This window comes from Ursus americanus, chromosome 7 (genome assembly GCF_024610735.1).
Source record: "Ursus americanus isolate L20-20 chromosome 7, mUrsAme1.1.p, whole genome shotgun sequence".
Classification (NCBI taxonomy): Eukaryota; Metazoa; Chordata; class Mammalia; order Carnivora; family Ursidae; genus Ursus; species Ursus americanus.
Genome location: NC_142133.1, coordinates 19,628,177 through 19,654,140, shown reverse-complemented (window position 1 = coordinate 19,654,140; position 25,964 = coordinate 19,628,177). Strand labels below are relative to the sequence as shown.

The following is a 25,964-nucleotide window of genomic DNA, read 5'->3' as shown; positions in this document are numbered from 1 at the left end:
GTAAGTTTAAGTATGTTACCTAAGGTCACAGCTAATAATGGCAGCGATGGAATTCAAGCCCAGACAATCTGATTCTAGTTCCCATCCACTTAATCATGTGACACACTGCCTTTCTTAGGGCAATAAAAATAATAAAACTTGTGGTTCCTGCCTTCAAATTATTTAGATTCTTTAACAAAGGAAGTGAAAGTATAAATATGCTTATCATAGGAATGAGTTATTGTTTCTTTGGAAGGAAAAGAATATTGCATTTGGAATGTATATTATTTCAGTACTCCTGAATTTGTCTAGGTCTTACAGTCTTGCTTTATAGGGCCTAGAGGCAGAAAATAGTTTTATCCTATAGCATTTGAGGCTGGAGCTGTTAGGGTTGTGGTGTTGAAATAAATATGTCTGCTGTTTCTGCTCTAAAACTAACCCAGGCTAGGAATATAATAGGGTTAGGAATTTAAATGTCCATAGCACTCAAACTGTAATTTAAAGCCACACACTTCGGACTTTTCTACCACCTATTCTGCAAGCTCCCTGAGAGTTAACTCCTTTGTCACCAAACCCAGCAATGCCTACTGGGCATGCCCAATGATCTGGTTAGAGCTTCGCATGCATGGAGTTTCGCTTCCTCCAGGTTTTACCAGCTGCAAAAGAAAGGAGGAGACGGAGAGAAGAGTTAAACAGGTAGAGAACTTGGTTCCGTTCAGAATGCCCGGGGCCAAGGCAGAGCGCGGAAAGCTGGGGGAAGACAAGAGGCTGTCGCAGAAAGCACCTTGTCAGACAGGCTTGAGTCTGGTCTCCAAGTTGGCGCGTTAGCCCCGTAGGTCCCTCTCACGTCTTTTTGGCACAGCCTAGGCAGATCGTGAAGGTTTGAAGAGATCACTCAGACTAGGGCCACAGTAAGGGGTGGGGCAGGGACGTTGGATCTGGTGGAGTGCCAGCGACTGTGTGAGTCTTGCCTGTCCCTGCATTCCTCGAAAAGCTGCAGCTTTTCAGGGGTTCCAAACAGGAGACCAAAGCTCGCAAGTAAAACCGGAGCTCATCTTAATCACTGACTCCTTGCCCCCTTCCTTTTAGCTGCCGAGCTCTTCCCTGGCACCCTTTCAGGTACCCTCGCCCAATCACGACTAAACCCCGGAGAAGTGGAATCTCCACACAGGTTTCCGTGGGTCTAGCAGGGGCCTGGGCATGCTCAGTAGGCTACGTGGTTCTCTGGTTCTCTCTCTCTCTCTCTCTCTCTCTCTCTCTCTCTCTCTCTCTCTCTCTCTTTCTCTCGGGGGAGGGTGGGTGGTGACAAGTTAGAAGCTCTTGCGGCAGGTCCCCGCCTCCAGGATCGGGCTTCCCCTGCAAAGGGACGAAGCAAAGATATAAACACCTCGCTCCGCAGCATCCCGACCTGAAGGGGTTGTGCCCGCGGGCCGAGCCCACCAGTATCCCCGCCTGAGGACGGCCCGCCGCTCTCCATGGTACTGCGGAGAGCTCAGCTCCGCCCTTCTCTTTCAGAAGGACAGCACCCGGCGTCACGTAACCCAGCCTTCTCAGGCTCCACCACCGCCTCCTCCTTCCCAGCTCTTTCCCTCTCTTCCTCCTCCTCCTGCTCCCCTCCGTTGCCTGTTTTCCCCTCCCGCACTCCTGGAGATAGACGCTCAAGCCTGACGCCTCTGAAAAGGCAGCGGCAGTCGCCTTATCCACAGACCTCAGGAAATTCGCTTTGACCGATGCATGCTTCAGGCTCTGGGTCCAGCTAAGGGGAATAACCGGGCAGGTAAAGAAGCTCAATTTGGGTTGGGGGAGGGGATGGGGCGAGGCAACCTGGAGAAGGATATATTTCTCCCTAGTAACTGAGCCAGGATCTGCCACAATTGCACAAGGAAGGATGGGTGGTGGGAGGGTGGAGGAGTATAGATCTTCGTTGTTTTGCATGAAGCTTTTTAAATAGATGGGAAGAAAATGAGATGGTGGAACTGAGGTAGTAACTTAAAGGCTGAATGCACTGATTTATTAGCAAAAGAAAGAAAACAGACAAGTTAGAAACCAAAGCAATAAAATATATCTGTACCTACATCTTTATTTCCCTTCCCCATCAGCCCCATGCTGTGCCTATCCTTAATTTGTGCAGTTGACTCCAGGCTCCAAGAAACTGCACTGGTATTAGAGATGGAGCTTAGAGACTGGGCGGGAAAGCCAGGGAGAATTTGGGTGTGCATTGGTATTGAGGGACTTCGCAAAAGCGAGGGGGGGGAAAAGGCACTTCTATAAATTATCCCAAAGATTTCAGGTTCTTTGCGATGGTATATATTGAAGGATGCATGGAAAGATATGTGTGCATATGTGTATGTGTGTTATAAACATATTAAAATAAATGCAACTGCAGCAGATGAGCATACTGTATCGATCCTTCTAGTGGCTTGGGAATGAATTTGATTCTAGAAACGAAAGAAAAGATTAATGAGGCTGTTAGTCTGCTTTTGAATTAGAGCGCTTCTTCCTTTGGCTGCAGTAAGGTTGTTTTTCAGATTCTTTTATTTCATCCTCTAATTTGTGAACTCACCAGGTTTTTCCGGCACCTAGAGAGAATCCTTTCTCCATATAAATACAGATACTCTCTCACACACAATGAGCTTCCTCTAAGAACTGGGAGAGTCAGTTGACCTCCCCTGTGGTAAGAATATATGTGTGTTCCCCCCACTCTCTATACCTTAAAAAAATTGGCAAGGTATGCATTAGTGGAGGAGGGCAGGAGAGAGGGGTGAAGAAAGGTTTTGTGATCATGTCATATTAATTAATAAAATAATCGGCTCCAGTTGAGTCACACACATAGACACTCATGTGTGTGCACGCGCGCGCGCACACACACACACACACACAAAGGTTTTCTAACACATAAGCTTCTGGATGGTTTCAAAGCACTACTCTTGATCTTAAAATTCCAGATTTATTTTGCAAATGACTGAAAAATTGGCAGATGCCCGAGTCCACTTAAAAATGAGAGTATATTGAATAATATGCTATCTTAGGATGATTTTTAAGATCACCTTTCTTTGGGCTTGGCACAGAAGTAGACGAGATATGGCTGGTGATTGCTGATGGTGTGGAATGTATCAGCCATAATAAATAAGCAACTGAGATTTTTATTTCTTTTTTATTTCTACTGAGCAATATGTATATGTGTGTGTGTTTGTTGTGTTGTATGTGTGTTGAAAAAGAGAGAACCAGTCATCAATTTCATCTGGGGAGGAACTTGAAGTGGGATCCCCTAGCTTGGTGGTGGCTCTCAGCTGACACCTGTAGGGATTGCTCTGTACTGAAGAGAAATGCTCTCAGTTCCCTCCATGCAGGAGCAGCAGCACAATGCGGTGCCATAAATTACTGCTAGTTTCAGCTTGTAAGAAAAAAAAAAAGTGTTAATTGGATAGTGAGCTTCTGTGTCCAGGCAATAAATGTGTGTGCGTGTGTGTATGTGTGTGTGTGAGGGGGTGGGGTATAGTGGGAAATGCTGAGAGAAATGCATGTGTTTGCTTGACATGACCAGAAGAACCATTTGTGATTTTTTTTGGGGGGGGGCATAATGTAAGAGTAATGTTCTTTGGTTAAAAAAAAATGACTTAAAAACAATTCACTACTTATGATTTCTGTACCATTTCAGGAACCTGTCAGATTAGGGTTAAAGAGGTGATTTTATAATGAGTGATTCAAAGATATGATTTTATATTCTAGCATTCTGGAGCCATAGCAGCTAAGGTGACACACATGCCAACTGCTGGTCTGACCACACAAATTCTAAGAGCTGACAGCCAGATAAGGACTTGAAGAGGAGTTAGGATCACTACACTGTTTGGCAAAATATTAACACTTTACCCTTCTTTAGAGGAGTTAATATTATGGCAATTGAGACATAAATGCTGCCCCAAATAGATAGGATGCCAGTTAGATGTCTTCTCCTAAAAGAGATTATTCCTTTAACAAAAGGACAAAAATACTTGTTCGAAATTTAAAAGAGATTCCCAAGAAACTATCAATATTCTTTCTCTGAAAAACATAAAATGGTAAGAATGCTAACCAAATCCAAGCCAGCAGCTTCCAGTCGTGGTTTGATCTCCTTTGCCTGTTGTGAAATCTGTATTAACTGAGATCTGAGTAGGTTGTATTTTTATTGCCCATGTTATCAGTACACATGTTAAGCAGAAGTCCTTAAAAGGGCCTTTTTTTCCTCCCCTTCTCATAGTTTAAAAATTAAGCTTTCTCAGAAAAAGTAAAAGATCACCATAAACATATCTCTATAAAATTCTGAGAGGGTTGCATATTAACAGTTATAATGAACTGCAAGGGTGTAATGACTGATTGTAAAAGTGCAATATTAACTATTAGGAGACATTAGGTCTTCCTGGCTAGATCAGGACAAATAAGCCCCTTCCAGTAAGGTTAACTCTGGCTTCCTACCAGCTCTAGTTTTACACCTGGTTTCTGAGCTGAATAATAATTTATATGATACTATAAATGACTTTAGAACTTAATTTTTATTTTAATTCTCTGCAGATTTTCTGGGTCCTTATAAAAAGACAAAACCAAAATGCATCACCAACACACAACCAATTGATATGCTGGCATCTTAGCTTGGCCTTGCAGAGGGAGAGAGAAAAGAAGAGGAGCTATTGTGACATCTAACAGCTTCTGGCTATTCCACAGCTTCTGGGTTCGAACCCTACTGTTGGGGAGGGAAAAAGAGAAGTAAAATCCAGCCTGTGAGGCCATGCATAAGGAATTCTGCGCTGGCTACAGTGGTGCAGGAAGTCCATGATATGACAGAAGAAGCAGGCCTTTGAAGCTACTCAGGGGTTAAGTGGTGCCATAAAGAGGCAAGGAACCTGTCTCTCCCTTCCGGTTTGGGACACCGCATCTGGAGGAGAAACACTTGAGGCATTCACAAGTATCCAAGGATCCTGGTTCATTGCTGGCTTCTTGTACTTCCCCGAGAGGTATTTGCTTCTTAACAGACTCTAACTGCTTTGCTTTTTCCCGGTACCACTGATGGTACCTGGCAGATGACAGTATTTGAGGAGTGAAGCATCTGTTGACACCACTGATGCCCTTGAACTAGGTCATCGGACTCAAATGGATAAGTGACTTCCCTTGACCTTCTGTTAACGCCTTTTCCAGAACGTTGCTTCCAAAGTGTATCCTCCCTTTGGTCTGGAAGATCTGCTGCTCCCCTGTACCACTGGGGTCTACGTTTTCCAGTTGGGAGGGGACTATCGGGAGAGAGGGAGGGGCTGCTGGAAGAAGAAGAAGAAAAAAAGAGCTAGATAAAGGAGGGTGCATCCCTCCTACTCCTGCCTATCTCCTTACCCTACTTGTTTCTGGACCCTTATTTCTACATCACGGTGTCCAGGACCATTTTGACCCTGTCGGCCCCGGCACCCCCCCGCCGCACCCCAGCCCCGAGCATGGGGACGGCGCTTCTCCAGCGCGGGGGCTGCTTTCTCCTGTGCCTCTCGCTGCTGCTCCTGGGCTGCTGGGCAGAGCTGGGCAGCGGGCTGGAGTTCCCGGGCGCTGAGGGCCAGTGGACGCGCTTCCCCAAGTGGAACGCCTGCTGCGAGAGCGAGATGAGCTTCCAGCTCAAGACGCGCAGTGCCCGCGGCCTAGTGCTCTACTTCGACGACGAGGGCTTCTGCGACTTCCTGGAGCTCATCCTGACGCGCGGCGGCCGCCTACAGCTCAGCTTCTCCATTTTCTGTGCGGAGCCCGCCACGCTCCTGGCTGACACGCCGGTCAACGACGGCGCATGGCACAACGTGCGTATCCGCCGGCAGTTCCGTAACACCACGCTCTTCATCGACCAGGTGGAGGCCAAGTGGGTGGAAGTGAAGTCAAAGCGCAGGGACATGACGGTGTTCAGCGGCCTCTTTGTGGGGGGGCTGCCCCCGGAACTGCGCGCTGCGGCGCTCAAGCTGACGCTGGCCTCCGTAAGGGAGCGAGAGCCCTTTAAAGGGTGGATTCGCGACGTGAGGGTCAACGCCTCCCAGGCCCTGCCGGTGGACAGCGGCGAGGTGAAGCTGGACGACGAGCCGCCCAATAGCGGTGGGGGGAGCCCGTGCGAGGCGGGCGAGGAGGGCGAGGGCGGGGTGTGCCTCAATGGAGGCGTGTGCTCCGTGGTGGACGACCAGGCGGTGTGCGACTGCTCGCGAACCGGCTTCCGCGGCAAGGACTGCAGCCAAGGTAAGGCCCGACGCCCGACCCACCGGGGGCCTCGGCCTGGGCAGGGCGCGGGGAGGCAGGGCGAGGCAGGCGGGGCCGGCTGGTGCATGGGGTCTTCCTTCTCTGGACAGTGTGTTTCAGCTAGTTTCAAGGTGAAGACCTGTTTGTGGCCTCTCTGCCTTAACACCTCCCACAGCTCCTCCCTTGGCATCCGCTTAATGGTTAAGCAGCCCCATTTCCGGGTTCAGTTTTCTCCTGGGAACCCTTTGTGCCAACCCCGCTTACTTCCAAGGGGCAAGCAGAGTGACCTCTCCTCTTCATATCCTCGGGTTCTTTGTCAGGCTGCTCCCTAACTTCATTGGGCCATGGCCCGCCTGAATAACCGCTGTGCTTTCCTCTACCACCTCTCAGTCTGTAAGACACAGATGTTCCCCCTAAGATGCAGACAAGCATCTAGAAGATTGGGCACACATTTGGTGTGAATCAAGAATCAAGTGCAGGAGAGGTTCGCTCTGGTTGAGAGTATCCACGTTTGTTATTCATGGTGAAGGACAGAAGGGGAACAGGATTCATAGGAACTGCTTTGCCTTTTATAAGTAAAGTATAAAGTCCTGTCCTGGTTGTGGAAAAAGGGGGCCGTGGGAGGGGGCACATGTGAAGGTTTTCTGGATTAGAAGGAGAAGGATTCTTGGAATTAACGTTAGCTTCTCTGGTTATGTCCAAGTCCAACATTTGTCAGTCTAGGAAAAATTATGTGATTTCTGTGATTTCTTGAAGTGGAAGACAGGTCAGCTAGTATTTAGAAATGTTAGAGATTAAATAACATATTTCTCAATTAGCAGATGTCTTGGGAAGATAACAGAAATTCAGACGTTGTTGGACTGGGAAGCTTCTGTAGGCTAATAAACAGGGGATGCATATGAAGGATTGCAAGAGATTTTCTGAGTACATTTAGCTAATGATATTTATCTGAGTAGAGGGGCCAACATGGATTCTGTTTTTAAGGATTGGAAGTGTGAAAAAAAAAAATCATACCTAAGTTTTGTTATCTCCCCTTAATAAATAAAATTCAGTCATCCATCTGTCTCCAATATTGCTACACGACGATGACCAAGGAAAAATATTGTATAAATACCAAAAAGCCTATGAACAGAAAGTGTCTGATATGAAAAAGAGGAAGCATGGATATATCTGTGGCTGAGCAGGAGAGGTGTCAGGGTTTAAAGTAGATAGCATATGGGTCAAATCAAGACAGCACATGGATAAATGACCTTTATGGCTGCAATTGTTTTTTTTTTAAAAAGATGAATTATTAAATCTGATTTTGAAAGCTGTGAGGACAAAAGCTCTATTGTGGCAGAATTTTATTGTATAATGTCTCCTGTTTTTTGTTTTTGTTTTTGCTGACACTGCTATTAGGAACTAGCCCTTGTGAATCTTATTAGACTTGGCAGTTCTCTCTCATCTGACTTGAAGAGAAATGAAGACTTGATAAAATTTCTAATTGTTTAAACAGCAAAGGGAATTTGTTAGGAAGGAAAAAGCTGGTCATCAGAAAAAGAAGAGTTATGTAGCCTTCATGGGTTTATGGGGGAAAAAAGTAAAGGGTTATGTTATTATGTTCTGCCTTCATGAAGGTTTTTGTTTTCATTATGTTTTGGCTTAAGTAATCATAGAAGCCTGTGTATTCCATGGCCTATGCTGCACTTCAGTTTGGCCAGTAAATTTCCATGGATTTAGTACCAGGCTTTATAGTTAGGTTTTACGAAAATAAAACAGTACATGTTTTTCCTCTCCCATACCTAATTTAATTGTAAATCTTGAATGAAATAGCAGGTCCATATGATGATTTGCTGTATTATAATTTGAAGCTCCATACCTCTGCACTGATTAATAGAAATACATTTTTAAAAATGAACATTTTATGGTAAAAATTGCTCTACGTATCACAATGCCACTTTAAAATACAGAGCAGACCATTTAATGAAGGACACATGAGATATAACTTCCTTCCTTAAATTAGGAAACAAATATGACACAATGACAGCTTGTTCTGTGTGGGAGGGTGTTTTAAATTAAAATTTTTATTTTCTTGTGCATTTTAAATGTAGGGATCCAGGGATCATGCATAATCAGGAACACTTAAGAGTGGAGAAAGCGTGGCAAAAGTAATATGTTGAAGAGAAGCAGAATTAGATGTTTCTGAAATGCATTTTATTTTGTCAGTGGATAGGCTCTTTCCATAAGAGGAAGAATTTGGAATTACCAAGATGCATAATTGAATGGTATAATACCTGATGCTTAAGGTAATTCAATTCAGAAAAGAGAATCCATCAGGATGGTTCTGGAGCATTGATTCGTTTGAAAATTTGATCTGAAAATGGAGTAAAAGATCACCACTAGTCACGAAAGGAAAACAAAAGGCTGGATTCTTTTGATTATCACAGAAATGGGAGATGGAGTGATAAAGGCAGAGTCGATCTGCCCAGAAGGATTGGCTTCATTTTTATGTATTTTCTCTATTTCATGTGTGTCAAGTGACTGTTAAATAATTAATTGAGAATGGATGCCTCTCCCAGCACCAATCATGAATTGATGGCCAGGGATAGATGGTTTCTATTCAGATGAAGTATGAGCAGAGCCCTCCCTCTAGCCAGTATTTACTCTGATTGCCACATTCTTTTTAAAAACTCATTTAAGAACAAATCCACATTCATTAGAGAAAATTTAGGAAAAAAAATTAACAGCAAACATTAAACAAGATTCAAATTATATCTAGTTCTAACCACAATTTCTTTTTTAACTTAATAAAGTCTAATATTATTTAGTTGCCTTCATATTAAAAATAGAGTAAGAACTAAAAAAGACAATAATCATATTCTTTCTCTCTTCTCTCTTTTTTTTTTTCCCCCCCTGGCCATGGCCCAGAATGTCTTGCAACAACTTGTGCATCTATGGTTTTCTAGAATATTTTTATTTAATGATCTGAGTTTCACCCTTACTATAGTTTATTCAAGCCTAGCAAGTTTTATGTATTTATTTATGTAATGTTGGAAAGAGAACACAAGAAAGGTTATATGTCATGACCAGGGTAGTGGCAGAGCCCGCATACAAGAGCAGGCACTCTCATTCTAGAGCCCTGTATTATCTTCTCTGCTGAATAAGATTTCCATTTTATAAGGATTAATATTTTTTCAGGTTCAGGCATTATTCAAGAGAAAAAAAAATATGTATAAATGGCTGATGGAATAGAACTAACCTATGTATTACTTAATGTTCTTTGACCCTGAAAATGGGCCTCAGAACTCTACTATCCAAGAATGTCGTCTTTCCTGAATGATGGATGCTTATGGGGCACATAGCTTTTTCAGTGAATCATACTCATCTAAGTGCCCCAGGACCATTATTATTTAATAAGTTTCTACTTAAGAGGACTAATAGTTTCTTAGCAGCTATAAAGAACTAGTGAATGCCATGGCTATCCAGCTTAAAAATGAGAATAAAAGGCTGATCAATAAGAAGTGAAGTTTTACTTTTAAAAATGATTTCCAGGTTTCACGCATTTTAGGGTCATTTATATTAAATTTTCATACTAGACATACTAGACACTTTTATTTACTTTCACTGTTTAAATGGCCATAAACACATATCCTTGCAATGGCTAATTACTAAATATTACTAAACATGGTAGTGTGATAGATGTCACTTAATAAAGCCCATGCTTTCTATGACTTTACTACTGTGACCAGATCGACACCAATATTCACTTAGTCATTTCTACATTCATTTCTTTATTCAACAAATACTGGTTGAACGCTTTGTAAGTGTCTGAGTAGCAGGCTCAGGTAAAAAAAAAACATGGTGAGTAAACTCTCAGAAATAGTTCCTACCTTGCTAGACCTTTGCATTCCAATGAAGAGACATAGTTATTTAAAAAGTAAATGGAAACTTAAAATGGTGGTATGTATTTTGGAGGACAGATACATGGTACTGCGAGAACTTAAAATAATGTGAACTAACCTAATCAAGGAAGGTTTCCCTGAAGATTGAGGTTTAAAATCTAAGAGATGAGAAGGAGTTAACCATGTAAATGCAGAGGACAAAAACTAGGTACAAAAGTCTGGTATAAGAGTTGGCCTGGCATATTCAAGCAACTGAGAGAAGGCCCTGGAGTACGGAGCTCTTAGAGGAGTAGGGCCAGCTCTTTTGGGGCCTTCCAGACCATATCAAGGATTTGAATCTTTATGGTAAAAGTGATGGAAAAATATTTGAAGGAGTTTAGTATGGAAGGTGGGGAGGAGGGTGCCATTATCAAATTTATATTTCAAAAATGTCACTCTGGCTACAGTGTAGGGAACACATTGATAGGGGGCCAGAGAAAAAGAGAAAACATTATTTTCTATTTGTCAGTCAACAGAATTTGTTGAAGTACCCACTGTAAGCTGTAGACTGAGTGAGGGGGACATAGGGAAAAACAAGATTCTTTCTTTAAGGACCTTAGAATCTTTGTGAGTTTGGTTATATATAGAAATCTAAGGACATTCATTGTTAGGAACACTTGGTTCTTTCTGTAAAAAGTATCAGAACCCTTTCTGTGGATTATCATGTAGTTTCCTCAGATAAACCTAGCAAATCCATAGGCTTCTGGAGCCTGTTGGCAGTGAATGTCATACTATGTCGTGCCCTCCAAGAACCTTGCTCAATATGCCTTTCTTGTGACAGGATATATTGGTTGATTGATTCTAGGCTTTCAATATTTTAACTGCTGCAATAAAGAAAAATATTGCTTAGGTTCTCAATCTTTTATTTATTTGAGAATTTTTATTATGAGAGACTTTTATACAAAAACATTTGTAAAAACTATCACCGTACATATAAACTAGTATATTTATTCATTTCAATCCTATACTTACATAGTTATGCTTACTATATTTACTCGAGTGTGTAGATATAGATATCTAATGGGCCTGTCCTATTTATGATTTGTCTTTGAGACTCTCCTATAAGTTAAAGTTATTTACATGTATCTGCAGAGAAGCTAGGTAATATATTCGAGCTTTAAAAGCTTAAGTAAGATACTCTTATAGTTATTATAAACAGATAATACTTTTAGCATAAATTTATATGTATGCCAGTGAAATCATGTTCCAGTTTTGGATACCTTTAGATGAAATGTGATAATAAACTGATAAAAAAGTAACTCCTGATTGACTACAGGAAGGACCAGCACTATATAATATTTATGCTATTCTTAGCTGTATTGTGAGAATCAGCACCCTGAGCTACACTGGTTCCTGAAAAGCAGTCATTGACCACATTCTGTATCCCTTTCTCAATAAACATTTGGTGGCCACACCGCATGCAGGATTAACTCCTATAAATGTTCATTGAAAATTAAGTATCATAGATACTTACATTTTGTTTTTTTTCTGGAGATATAAAACTGCTGTTTGAAGTTTTACTGCAAACTGTATTTTCAAGAAGTGCACACGTGTATATGACATAATTCAGAATAAATAATTTTTTGCATTCTGAAAGTTTTGATTTCATACTCACTTCACATATTCTAAAGGTTTTGAGTTTGGTGTATGAAACAATATTATGCAAACCTCCTATACTTTTTTCTTGTGCACTTATATATAATTTTATGGCTCAGTCCCTTTTCTATTACTGAAAAAACAAGAATTGGTAATTTTCTTGGTCTTTGTTAAATAGTAAGTCTTAAAATGTCCCAATAAGGTTTTGGAAAAAGAAAAAGTTTTTTGGTTAGTTGTATTAGAGCTCTTCCGAAATTGCATGCCTTTTTTTTTTTCTTCTCTTAAGCATGGATTTCATGTGTTTCTACCTGAATATGGGAATGTGTGTGGTGCTCGCTCAAATTCTTTTCTTGCCATGTTATTTACACAATGTGTGTAAACAGAATGTGGCGTGGTGTCTGAGCAACTAAATTCCAGATACGGCGTTGCCTGTAAATCAACTGTTTTAAGTAGAGCAAGATCACTAATGTTCTGTATTTCAATTTTCAAGATTGTAAATCGAGAAACACATAATCAGACAACTAATACATTGTTGTCTAGTACTTCTAATACTTCTAACGTATTTCAGAGTATGAGTAGTTAATAGATGTAAACTCCCAGAGAAACGTGAACATTGGGAAGAGATAACCAATGGCATCAGGGTAGACAGCCCTAAAATCTTGTAAATGTTAATAGTGAAAATGTTAAACATGTTTTTATAAATCTATGTTGGGGTCATTTTAGATGAAGTTTAGATTATTTATGCCCAGTAGTATATATAAGATTTGGTAGAATTTTCTTATTACACATTGATACGTTGGTACAGACAAGCTGAGTAAAGAGGGCATCCGTCCCCATGTTCCTTCTGTGTAAAATCTGAACAAATGAAATGAATAATTTAAGGCAGCAGCTAAATGAGTGCATATTATATGATTCTATTTATATGAAGTTCAAAACAGACACAACTAATCTATGGTGATAAAGTTCAGAATGGGGTTACCTTTTAGTGGTATTGACTAGAAGAGGGCGCAATGAAGCCTTTCACATAATCTGGGTGATGTTTACATGGGTATATATGTATTTGTAAAGACTCACTGAACTATGTGTACACTTAAGATTTACATACATAAAGTATCTACACATAAGATATACACATAAGATACTTTATATATGCTCTACTTTAAAAAAATCATTCAAGTTATAAAAGAATGATGCTCAATGAATACATGTAGTGTGTACATATTCATGCCCTAAATACATATGAAAATGCACTTTATGAGGGAATTCTTAATGGAAATCCATATTTTAAAATGGTAGGCAAAAGTGTCAAATATTTCTAACATTCCAGAGAGCAAGTATATGTATATATGAATAAATTTTAAGGGTAAGGAGAGTATTCTGTTTTAAACACCTGTACACCTTTTAACTTGTTTCCAATTTCTTGTGTCTTTTGTAATAGAGATAACACATAGATAAAATAGAGATAACACAGATAAAATTAGCATCTATTGAACTAAAGTCCTACCAACACATTCAAGCAATGTAAGTTTTCCAATTAGGACAATTCAATTACTGGAATTTTAAGTGATTGAATGACGAGTATGTTGTAAGAGCTCAATAAATATTTGAATGAGTGTTGGGATATTGGAAAAAAAAAGACATTACCAGTCTAACCATAACTCTCATAATATTCTCTAAATCTATAAATATGCATGGTTTCTTCCCCAAAATATTAGGCATAAAATTATTCAGAAGGTGAACTAAATGCCCCTCCTTTCTTGGTGCCATAAACACCTTTTGTGTTTGAATATAATTTGAAATTATTCTGTTCAGAATCATAAGTTATTATTGTTTAGTGTTTACTGAGTGAAAAACACTGTATAGTATGCTTTGTCCCTCTAAACTTCTGTATTCCTACAACATCGTACTTTGATAGGTTTTATAAAATTCCCATTTTACAGAGGAGAAAACTGCGGATTAGAAGAGCTGCCTTGCCAAAAGTCCCCTAGCTCAGTGGCAGAGCTGAAATCTGAGCCCAGGTGTGTCCATTGCCCCAGCAGACATAACCTGTGTGTTTTTCTTAATAAACAGCTAGTGGATGCTGGGAATTTGTTCTTGAGTTGTCAGCTTGCTGCTGATATGAATGGCTGACTTATAATAAAGCCTTCAGAATTGAAGATTGTGGCAGACCCTTACATTTAGTGCCATTTCCTAATGTCATGATAATAAAGAAACAGAATAGCTTGTCAGAATTCATTGCACTTTGTTTCTGTAACACTTGCTTATTTGCTGCTTTTGTTGACCTTCTATTAATATTATGCTTAATGGGTTGATTTTACTTTAATGTAACTAGAAATAAAGCCCCAGTATATTTCATCTAAAGAACTACAATTCTTAATCTTCTGAACGAAAATACTTAGTTTTCACAAAACAAGCAACACAGAATTTACATCCACTTCAGATAACATTATTGAAATTATCAAAATGCATGGTGATTTAGCACAAGTACAAAGATCTGTCCCCCTCACATAAGTAGACACTTAGACTTGCTGAGTTAGAACATGGTTCTGCTGAAGGTTTAGATGATGGTATACTGGGCCCTTAATTAAAATTACATAATGAGAAGGTAGTGTCTCTTTTTGGATAAGTTTGGCTTCCCAACACATTGCTTAAAATTGAATTCAGGAGCAGTTCTTAGAGTTAGAAAGATGTATTCCCTATGCTATTTCTGGTATATATGAGACACTATTATTAGAAGGAAGTGGGAGGAGAACAAGACTGACCTGGCAAGCCAAAGTGCTGACCTGGACTCTTGTCTAGTAACTTGTGCTCAAAACTGTCTGTACTGTAATTAGAAATACACTGACGCCACGTTACAGGAAACTGGTGCTACTTCAAATAGCACTTTCTTAGGTTGGTTCCCAGGAGGGATCTGGTGGTCCAAAAGTTAGAGGAGGAGCTGCCAAGAAGAACAGTTGCTTCACAAGCACCCTAACATCAGGCGGGGCTTTCTGTATTTAATTATAGACATAATGAATTCTGTGCGGATGACATTCCATAACAGAAACAACACTGATCACAGTTTAGGAGCTGCAGTTGTGGGTGACCTAACAAGACCAGGCCTTGTATGTGAAACCAGCTAAGCTTAAGTGTTACTGAGGCATTGCTTGATTCAGCAGAATGAACTGCCCCAGTCCAGCAGAGGCAAGGAAATTAAAGACTCATGTTTTTCTTCTAAGTAATGATGTCTCTCTATAATTAAGGGTGCCTGGACTTTCCTTAGGGAAATAGCTGGCATGGTAGCATATAACTATAGCTGCCATATGGAAGATACTACTTTTCAGCTTAAACTCTTTATCTGAATGCAGCATTTTTTCCCCCAGCAAATAACGTGATTATTTATCTAAAATTGTTACATGTGAAGCTTAACGGACTAAATGTTTAATTTATACAACCAGAAACATTGTAAAAATAGGAAGTGATATATTGTACTTCATGACCCAAATGCACAAGTAAATGTTTAAGACAATACTTTTATGAACCCCTATTTTAAAAATTGGGTCAACTTCCTGTGATATAGAGTACTAAGATTTTTTAAATGATGAGACATGTACTTTTCATATATAAATGATGGTGTGTATGTGTATAAACATAGATATATACAAACATATGACATATATAAGAAAATTATATAATGTAAGCAGAGAAGGATTTTTTAAAAGTCTTTGAAATGTTAAAATAAAATCTTCACATACTGGTTAAACGTGTCATTAAAATATAATGTCTTTATGATTTAAAATACTCCATGTAATATATATATTTTTTCTACACAAGACCTTAGAAACCTAAAAAGTCTATGCTTTCGTAGTAAGGCAAATGACTTTCTGTGGTTAGGCATGGGATTCAAGATTTTGAAGTTTCTACAAAGTGCCATTTTCATATTATTGATTGACAACATTCCAACTATTCCTGGGGGTTATATGAAAATCTAACTATATTAAGTCTTGCTCTAAGATTGTTCTGACAGTTACCAAGAGTAATTTGCTTTGATGGAACTTTAACTATCGTTATTAAATAATAATAGTTATTATTTAACTATTTATTGAAATGAGCCACAATTATGTTCAAACACATGGAAAAAATGGGCTAATATTAATAATGGCATTTTAAAAGTTTTATCCATAAGAAAACTAGGGGGTTAAACTTATTTAATGAACTCCCAATGAGTTCAAAATAAGCCAACCACCACAGGGATATTTTGAAAGAGCGATTTAGGTAAAAAATAGTTCCCAAATCTCTTACCAGAGTAGTTGGAGAATCTATAAGAACTTTAGTTTTTAAAATTTAAAGGAGTCATGTGTAAGTTTCAGAACATGCCTTGTTGATCAGTTTCTATCATTATATGAGAATTTTTGGGTTCATGCATCATTAATTTTCTCTTCCTCTGGCCTCTTTAACCTTTGTTTAGATTAGAATGTTAGAATTAAAATAATATGGCTTTTCTGTTTCTATCACAATTTATATTTTTTGGCTTTAAATAACATTTAAAGTTTTTTTTTTTTTTTTATTGTTGCTGATGTGTGTGTGTGTGTGTGTGTTTCACTTGAATTTTATCCATTGTTTACTCTTCTACTCTCTACATTGATTTCCTTCATAAAAACACAGGCAGTGGTAGAACTCCAAGAATTAGAGTAATTCTTCATCTGGGAACGGCACTCTTCTATGACTGTTAGCCGAGAGCTGTGCGCTTTCCCAGAGGTCATTAGAAATAAAGGATGATGGGTACCTCCCCTTCCCCTAGACCCAAGATGTTATCCATCCTGGACAAAGTCCTTGTTTGTATGACACAGAAAATGCTGTGTTTCATCCTAAATAGAGGCAATAAAAATTTGGATTGGGGCCAAATACACAATCCTGTAGTGTCTTCCGCCCACAGGGGATGGAGGATGGAAGGACGATGAGGCCTCAGGGAAGTTTTGGAGCTTAGGATGTGTAATAATTGAGAAAATGAGACTGAAGACTGAAAGAGGAACAGAGATAGGAGAAAAGAAGATGATTGGGGGGGTGGAATGAGTGCTGGAGAAGAAGCTAAATTGAGAGAGAGAGAGAGCAGAATTTGAAACAACCAGAACACTGAGATCTGGTGAATTAAAATAAGAAAAGTCACACATCTGGTTAGTGGAGGAGGGGACTAGAACATGAATTTCTTGACTTCTAGTCCTGAGTTTGCACTGGAGAGCTAGGAGGAAGAAAAAGGCAAGGACAAATACATTATCATCTAAACTTTTAGTCACATAAAATAGAATCATTCTTTAGTAGGTTCTCGCAGTGTCATTGCACTTTTCCTGCTAACAACAGGAACAGCAATAGCAAAATCTTGCATAACTCATACTCTGTGCCAGGCACTATTTTAAGCTCTTTACACATTCTAATCCATTTAATCCTCCCACAACCCTATAAAGTAGGTGCGGTTTTCCCCAATTTACAGCTGAGAAAACTGAGGCACAGAGATATATATATTTTTTTAATCAGTTCACACCCTGGGCAGTTGCAAAATTGGCATTCATACCAAGGCTATGTAACCTCCTGAGGACGTGCCCTGAACTTGTAATTCCTTCTTTTTTAATAATAACTGAATGTACATCCTCCACACTCTCTTTCACATATGAGAATCTGCCCTGTGTCTAAACGATGCCTGTATAAACTAATGCAATTTCATTTTCTCTCCCTCTCAGTATTCCATCTAAGTGTTTAATAACTTTTCCTGGGCAGAATTTCTTTTTTAAATTTAATGAAAATCCTTTCTCTGCTGACATAAATTAATTTCTTCTTGTTATGTCCTCAGTGGAAATAAAATTCATGTAGTCAATATCCCCTTGAATTATCATTATCTGCTTAAGAGAAAGAGTGCTGTCTTCACTGAGCTAAAAATGTTTTAGATCCGGCTTCTGTGAAACTGATCTGACATTCAGCCTCCTTGCTCTAGTAGCCACCTGCTTTATTTGTGTTACTCAGTGTTACCTCAACTCACTAATGCTCTCCCAATGCTTAGTTCCCCAGATCTGGGACAACCCTTGCCTCCATTAATCACATGCTACACTTTCAGTGACTCCCTAAACTTTCCTTTTGCTTCTGTCTGACTTGCTAATTTCCCATTGTATCTTGAAAATATCAAGATACATATATATATATATATATCTATATGTATCTTGGGCAGAGGCTTTCTGAAGTCCTTAGTAGGTGGTTGTTACTTGGCAGTTAAAAAAAAAACCAACAACAACAACAACAAAAAACCTTCCTGTTACTAGTGTCTGTAGATCAGGCAGTCTAGAATTGTGTAAAGGAAAAAGTCTTGATAGCACTACGTTTGTAAGCAGGAAAAGTAGGCCAAAAAAATACGAGTTGATAAACAGAAAAAAGAATTTGAACTAAGGAAAACTGGCAGCGGTAGTCTGGTCCACAGAGGACTACACAGTGGAAATGGATTTGAACAAGAATGTGTTGATTTAGGCCTAAGGAAAGAGAAAACAGCATTTGCTTGTAATTCTAGCATAAGTGTGAGAAGAGGCTAGCAGAAGTGGTGGGTCAATCTCTATTCCTGGAGATTCTTAACAATAGCTTAGGTACACAACTGCCAGTTTTAAATTGCTTAGTATTTCTCTTTTTCTGGTCAGAGACTTGGACTAAATGACCTTCAGAATACATTCTTAGCTCTTGTATCAGTTATATAAATAATCAAACTTTTTGGAAAACATTTAACACAAGTCTTTCAAATATGAGATGGAAATAACCCAAAACAATCCCCCCCACCAAGCCCAAATGATCCACTGGTGGGGGGGAGGGGAAAGCAAGCAAACAGAAAAACAAACAAAACAAAACAAAAACTATTTAAAAAGTATCTGAGGTTATAATTCACAGATGCATTTGGGTAAAATTTGGCATCAGCTGCTACAGGAGAACTTAGTTCCTGAATTCCTTCCTGATTGCCTTAACTGCTGTTGCTGCACATAGGTGTCCCTGGAATACACTCTGGGCAGGCTCTTTGCCCACATGCTTGTGTTTGCCCTGAGCCAGCTGCCCTTGTTGTCCTCTTTACACAGTGGATTGCCCCAGTTTCATGTTTCCTTGAATGGTCGAGCTCGAGTTACGGCTGCTGCCTGTATCTCAATCCAGTTCACACTTCCGCTTGCTCATTGTGCCTTCTCTAGGGTTTCCTCCCCAAACTGAACCCACCCCCACCAGGTGTGGCGCTGGGCAGCATAGCCACATGATGCCCTCCTGTATTCATCCTTTTCTTTTTTTTTTTTTTTTAAGGTTTTATTTATTTATTTGACAGAGATAGAGACAGCCAGTGAGAGAGGGAACACAAGCAGGGGGAGTGGGAGAGGAAGAAGCAGGCTCATAGCGGAGGAGGCTCGATGTGGGGCTCGATCCCATAATGCCGGGGTCACACCCTGAGCCAAAGGGAGACGCTTAACCGCTGTGCCACCCAGGCACCCCTGTATTCATCCTTTTCTATTCTGTGTCAATTGCTCTTTCTCTGGGAAACATAGCTTTGGATGGAAGGGGTTTTGACAGTGTTGTGAGTTGTTCCTGGAAGAGAAAGGGATGAGAAGCCTGAAAAATAATTTTTTATTTGAAAACAAAACAAAATAAAACCAAAGTAACCACAGCGTCAAAAAATACTTATTCATGGGTGCTTCGTAATGTGTATGGTTTCTCAGTACAACAGGTTACGCAAACCAGAAATCTAGTCTCATCTTTGAGCCCTGTGGTTTTTTTTGCCCATTCATGAATCCATTCATCATTCCTAAACCGCTTACTAGGAAGCCGTCCTACACATGATGAGACCGTAGCATCTGTGTGGTTGTTCACCTCTGAGTTCTCAGTGCTCTTGAAGACAAAATTTGGAAGCACAAATGAAAGTGTTGAAACCTAAATACAGGTATAAAACATTCAGGGATCAAAAATATGAATAAAACTTACTATTAATCACAAGGTATGAAGACCTATAATAGGGTGTACATTTGTACCATTTAGTGACATTATTGATATCCTCAGTTGTAGTTAAAATGATCCTTACTTTTGAAAAATCCACATATGGTGGTGTGCCTATGAAGAGTGACAAACATATGGATCCTTTTAAAAATTATAGTTAATGGATTGTTTCACACTTTCAATTAGGTTACCATAATTTCAAATTACTCCAATCACTGAATTTTTCCATATAACAAGAAAACGGTGGTGAGCCATTAGTAGTTATAGAGGATAGGTAGAAAAAGCATCAGATGAACAAATACTTGTTTTGGCATAAACTGAACAAGAGAAGGTCAGGAAACTTGTTATTTTATCTTTTGGTGAAATACTATGTTTTGGTTAACCACTGGTCTAAGAATTCAAAGGGAAAGAAGTCATATTCTAGTGGAGTAGGGTGGCAGATACATGCCTGATTGTCTAAATTTGTTGCATGAATGCAATTAACGCTGTCATGTATGTGAGCGGGTATAGTCATGTGCTTTCAGTGACCAAGTTCACTTGATTCCACTGATATACTATTTCAACCTCTCCTGTTCACCCGTCAGGATTGTTGTTACAGTCTTTACCACTTTTCCTGATCCCAAGCAGTATTCCTCATTTCCCCACCCAAAGCCATCCCTGTCTACTACTGGGATGATCCTTTAAAAGTAGTATTTCTTCTTTGGTTCAAGATTAAGGAGAAAGCACATTCTTAAGAATGGCAAGCAAGCACTTTATAAAATCTGTGTCTGATCTTCCCAGCCTCATTTCTTACCACTTTCTCCCATTAGAAATCTTGAGATCTAAGCCAAATAGATCTAACCTTGTGATCTATTTGTATTATGAATAATTATTGCATTTACATGTCTTGGGGCTGTTTCTAGTGCTATTCTTTCTGGACCAAAAGCCTTTTGTTCACCCTAAGTGAAATTTCACCTATCATTCATGACTCATCTAAAAGATCTTTCTGAAATTCTCCCTGACGTTCTTCCCTGACCCTCCTGCAGAGCAAATGTTGGCTTTGTATAGATCTTTGTTCATATAGTATTGCACTCAACACATTTTATTATAGTTATTTAACACCCCACCGTATTTCTTCATGTGATTCTAATCCCCAGGGGAGCATTTATACTCCTATTTATTATTCTATTATATAAGTAAGAGCCAGCAGACTAGCCCATAGTAGGAGCTCAATAAATGTTAGTAAATTTAATTAAGTTCAAAATTTTAAGAAGAAAGTATTAAAGATAATGGTCAGAGAAAACAAGTGTTTCTTTAAAAGGGAAATACAAAAAGCCAATACATATAAGAAAGAAGCTTGATCTCAGTAAGTAAAGCAAAATAATTTAACGTGAGGTTATTATTTCTTGTTTAGCTGATTGAAATTAAAGAGCGTGATTGTACACAGTGTTGCAGACATGTGGCATTACAAGCACTCTTATCCTCTTGCACATCTTTGGTTGAAGTGTGAGTTACTACAACTGTTTTCAGGGGCAATTTAACAGTTGCTTTGACAATTTTAAATGTGTGTATCCTTTAACACTGCAGTTTCCCTTCTAGGAATTTTTTTAACAGAAATACCTAAACAAGTCTCACAAATGTATTATTGCTGATACATATTGCAATTGTCTGTAATGGTGAAAACAAATAAATGGAACCAGCTCAACTATTAATTAATATGTAATTAGCTGACTAACATTGGTAGACCCATATACAATGCCTCACAAGATAATATAAATAAAATATATCTACATAAACTAGGATGAAATATGTTAAAATATATTGTTTAGTAAACATAATCAAATTACAAATATACACACACACATATATATAGTACACACACAGTAGGATTGTATACATATATGTATTTATGTAAAAAAAGTAAATACCTGGTAAAGATCAGATGTTTCACTGTCTTCACAGAGGGAGGAAAGAAAAAAATCTATTTAAATTGCTGTAAGATAAATATATTTGCAAGCTCTAAAACCAGATTAACAAAGGACGTTGGTGACTCTCCATCTTGAGGGATTTTCAATAAGATTTTGAAATGTCAAACTAATAGCCCATTTCAGACTCACTATATGACTTACCAAGGATTTGTATCATCACTCTAGGTTGAACATTCTGTTATAGAAATAAAAACAGAATGTTCATGCCGTTAGAACAAAGTATGTTGTTAACCTTGAAGGATATATTCTGAAAGAATATCGTAAAAGAGAGAATTACAGAATTTAAATCCTATATAATTGCAAAGATTGATTGATTATTTATTTATTTAATTTGGACCCATTTGTCAGGTTATATGATTATTCTCCTGGTGTTTAACAGAGGGCTCCTTATAAGGTGCAGGGTCTGGAAGCAGATATAATATTTCTTATCAGCAGAGTGATTTCTGTTAATGTTCGATTTACAACATCTCCTCTTGCCCTCACCTTCTCCAAAACGAAACTCGAGAGATGGCTGAATAAGTCAGTGCTGTGTCTCAAACTGGCTTCATAGTCAAGTGTATTATCATTCTTGTAATGTCTTCTTTTCCTAATGGAACTTCTAGAAACATCTGAGAAGTTCCAAATGACTGACAAGGCTTTCCTGCTTTACTTCATACACGTGTATGTTATCAATAATTACTTAGTTGACTCTTTAATTTGTCTGAATTTGTGCAGACATAATGGAAACTGACAATGCAATTTTCCATTGAAAATTGTAAATGGATGACTAAGCTGAGCAATTCACATCCTTCCCATTCCTTTTGTACAGATATCTTATGCTACACCAGGATGCCTATACTTTGAAAATAGCTCATCTATATTCATTCACCCATGCATATAAATTGATTTGCATGCTCATTTTGCAGTTTCCAAATATGCATTTGTTGCATAAAGTTTTTCATATCTAACCCAAAATGGTTCTTTTACCTCTTCCTCAAAGATTTAGCTGTCATGAGCCAACTACACATGCTATTCAGGTGCTTGCACAACTAAATTTCTATGAAAAATGCTAAAAGCCTGTAGAGGAAAGACTTAGATCTTTCCATTAGTCATAATTTCTAGCTTAGATCTGGCCTTTATGGGTCACCTCCTTGAAATTATTCAGGGCAAGATTGGAATAAGTAGCAAGAATTTATTCAGATATCCAGATTATTTACCAACTTATGATTTCACTAGGAACTAAAGATATTTGGTAGAATGACTGATGGATTGTATTTTTTTTTGCTTTGCCAACAACTAGCTCTGCCTTATTGGACATTGGATTCCTTTCACTGTCTATCTCTGATTTTCCCAGTTAAAACAAAACAAAAAACAAAAAAGCAAACTAAGTTAAAACAATGATGTGATTAACCTCCATAGAAAAATCCAAATATTCTTACTAAATTAAAGGCAATCTCTTGAAAAATATAAATATCTGAGTACAAGTTTTTAAAGTTTAACAAAATGTTTTGTGATCATGACCACTTATAGTTAAAATACTGTAAGCTGAGAAATTATCATTTTTGATGACTTTTAGTATTTACTGATAATCTTTATACACAATTTAAAATCATGTGTTATATGAAGTATAATTAATATATTTTTAAAAAGCCTTGAGTAACAATTTGTAAGAGGAGGAAGGAATTGATATTTACTGATTGTCTATTATATACTGGTATTATCAATTTTACGTATGTTATCCCATTTAATTCTCACCCCTACAACTAGATTTGATTTATTATTTTTGTTTTGCATTTAGCAAAAATGCAGAATGTCTAAGCAGCAAGGAGAGAATTTTAACAGGCTTCAAACCCCATAGGTCTCTACAACCCCACGCTTTCTGCCCCGTGTCTCCACGGTCACCACTCGCAGCTTTAGAATAGCTTGTGTAGGTCCTGTGCAGTCATATATACAAGTGATCAAGAGTCATCCTCCTCTTTTTGAGAGCATAATAGCATTTGAGATACTCTTAAACTTTGAGAGTATTTCTTTTATTTGGAACTTGCTTTTTGCCAATTTGACTTTCATATTTTTCTTTATACCTCATCTCTTTTATGTATGGATGAATGTATTTTCCAATTAAATGATGTATTGCTGGTAATGATCAAGAAGAGACCTTTAGATATCATTTCCAAAGACTTTACAGGAAGACCATAGGCAAACCTCAACATACATACAGAGTCCCTTGTTTTTGACTCTTATTTTCTTCATCTGATCATTCGTATGTTCCTGATTTTGTTTTTTTCCTTCCACTCTAAGAGTAGTTCTTTTTTCTACTACTACTTTCTCTTTTAAGGCTATATAACCTTGTGATTTTTTCCATTATATTTTGGCTTATTTTTCATTAAAACATTCAAATGATGTACCTACTAAGATGACAATTATTGAAAAGAAGGAAATACCTCAGAAAAAAATTGTCCTAACCTCTGCAGACTCTAAGGATTTGTGCACCTTTTAATTAAATATATTTTATGACATTTTATCTCAAAATTTACCCAGTTTAAAAAAACGAAGATTCATGTAAAAATACTTTCTGTGAAAATGTTTATTTAATGTTATTTAACCAGTATTACTCTTTTCTCCTTTCAGAACTCTCAGTTGTCAAGTAATTCCACAAAAATAATAAAAGAGAATAATATGTAAAACACACACAAAAAGAATATAAGTAAAAATATGTTCTTAAGTGCATAGTGGTTAACTATGTATTATGTATCCTTTCCCTAAACCCATGACAATTTCCAGGTAACTTAGTTTGACTTTGGCATTTATTTCATAAATGACTCATAAAGAAAGTATATTCCCAGTTTTCCTGTCCTATCATCACCAAAACTTCTGTAAATAATTCAGAAATTGTAGTGCAATGCATTTTTGGCACTCCTTAGATCCCAAAACCAATAAATGGATATTGTATCAGTTTTTCTTTGGGCAATATTTTTTTTTCCTTGACTTCTGTCTATGCATTCCAGAAGTTGTTCAGAAAATCCTAGTTTTTACTAATCCTTTGATAATGATATGAAAAATATGTCCAATTACATATCAAAACAAAGATAGTTTATTACAAAATGGAACTCTGAAGTAAAAATGGATCAATAGCTATAGCATATTATAGTGTCTGAGGTGGTAATCAATGCACCAGAGAGAAATTTTTAAACATTTATGACATTTTAAATGATATTTAAAGGCATTGGGCTTAGACATTGGGGACATATTTGTGATTAGATGTGCTTGGTCACTACTCTCATGGAGTTTATATTTCTGTAGGTGAATACAGAAATATATAAGGACGGGGTGCCTGGGTGGCTCAGTCGTTGAGCGTCTCCCTTTGGCTCAGGGCGTGATCCTGGAGTGCTGGGATCGAGCCCTGCATCGGGCTCCTCTGCTGGGAGCCTGCTTCTCCCTCTTAGACTCCCCCTGCTTGTGTTCCCTCTCTCGCTGGCTGTCTGTCTGTCAAATAAATAAATAAAATCTATCTATCTATCTATCTATCTATCTATCTAGTCAACCTTATATATATATATATACATATATATGTATATATATGTATATATATACTACAATATAGAATAACCAACACTAATGATAAAGTATATAAAACTCAGATTTAGGAGGTACAGAAGGCCTCCCAAAGCATAAGACAGCTAAGGTGAGACTTAGTTAACTAAGGAAACAGAAGGAAAAACAGAAGGCATGTGAGAAGAGACTGTTCCTCATTTGCAGAACTGAAAATAGATTAGAATTTATGGTACATAGAGAAAAAATGGTGAAAGTGGCTTTAATACAGGCCACAAACTAAGCTGTGCAAATCTTATAAGCTGTGTTAAGGGGCTGGAACTAAACTTTTGACTAGGTGGTAGAGTTAAAAGAACAGGAAGTAATGTAAGATTGTAATTTTAGAAAGACTGCTGTGACTACAAAGGTAGATCTTGGATCAAAAGCAGAACTGGAAATAAATAACTGTGGACCCAAATGAGACAAAGATGTTCTCATAAGAAAGCTCTGTGACTACCCCTAGATGGGTACATGTTTGGAAGACTGTCCACTTGCACTGTATCTAGAACCACAACAAAAAGTGTAGGTTTTTGTTTAGGGAAATAAGAAGAGGCCTAGAATTGAGTGATTAGGATATGGGTAGGCTAATTGTTGACTTGAGATGGAGAGAGTGAGAAATGGAAATGAAAGCAGAGAACGTACAGTGAAATCCAGAGGAAGATGTAGGTCATAGATCGGATTAACAGAGTCATCAGAGAAAACCAGAAGTGGCAAAATGGACGTATCACAG

The 25,964-nt window shown here is 38.3% G+C and overlaps 1 protein-coding gene across 9 annotated transcripts in view; it reads left to right on the top strand.

The window, feature by feature from the left end:
- Positions 1-1,355: 1,355 nt before the first annotated feature.
- Positions 1,356-25,964, top strand: part of NRXN1 (neurexin 1) — a 1,098,989-nt gene continuing 1,074,380 nt past the window's right edge. For all 9 annotated transcript variants that reach the window (XM_087863385.1, XM_087863384.1, XM_087863379.1 and 6 more), the window contains exons 1-2: positions 1,356-1,756; positions 4,528-6,207. In XM_087863385.1, the coding sequence (XP_087719511.1) occupies positions 5,436-6,207 (772 nt within the window). In that variant the 5' untranslated portion in view covers positions 1,356-1,756; positions 4,528-5,435. The remainder of the gene's footprint in view (positions 1,757-4,527; positions 6,208-25,964) is intronic.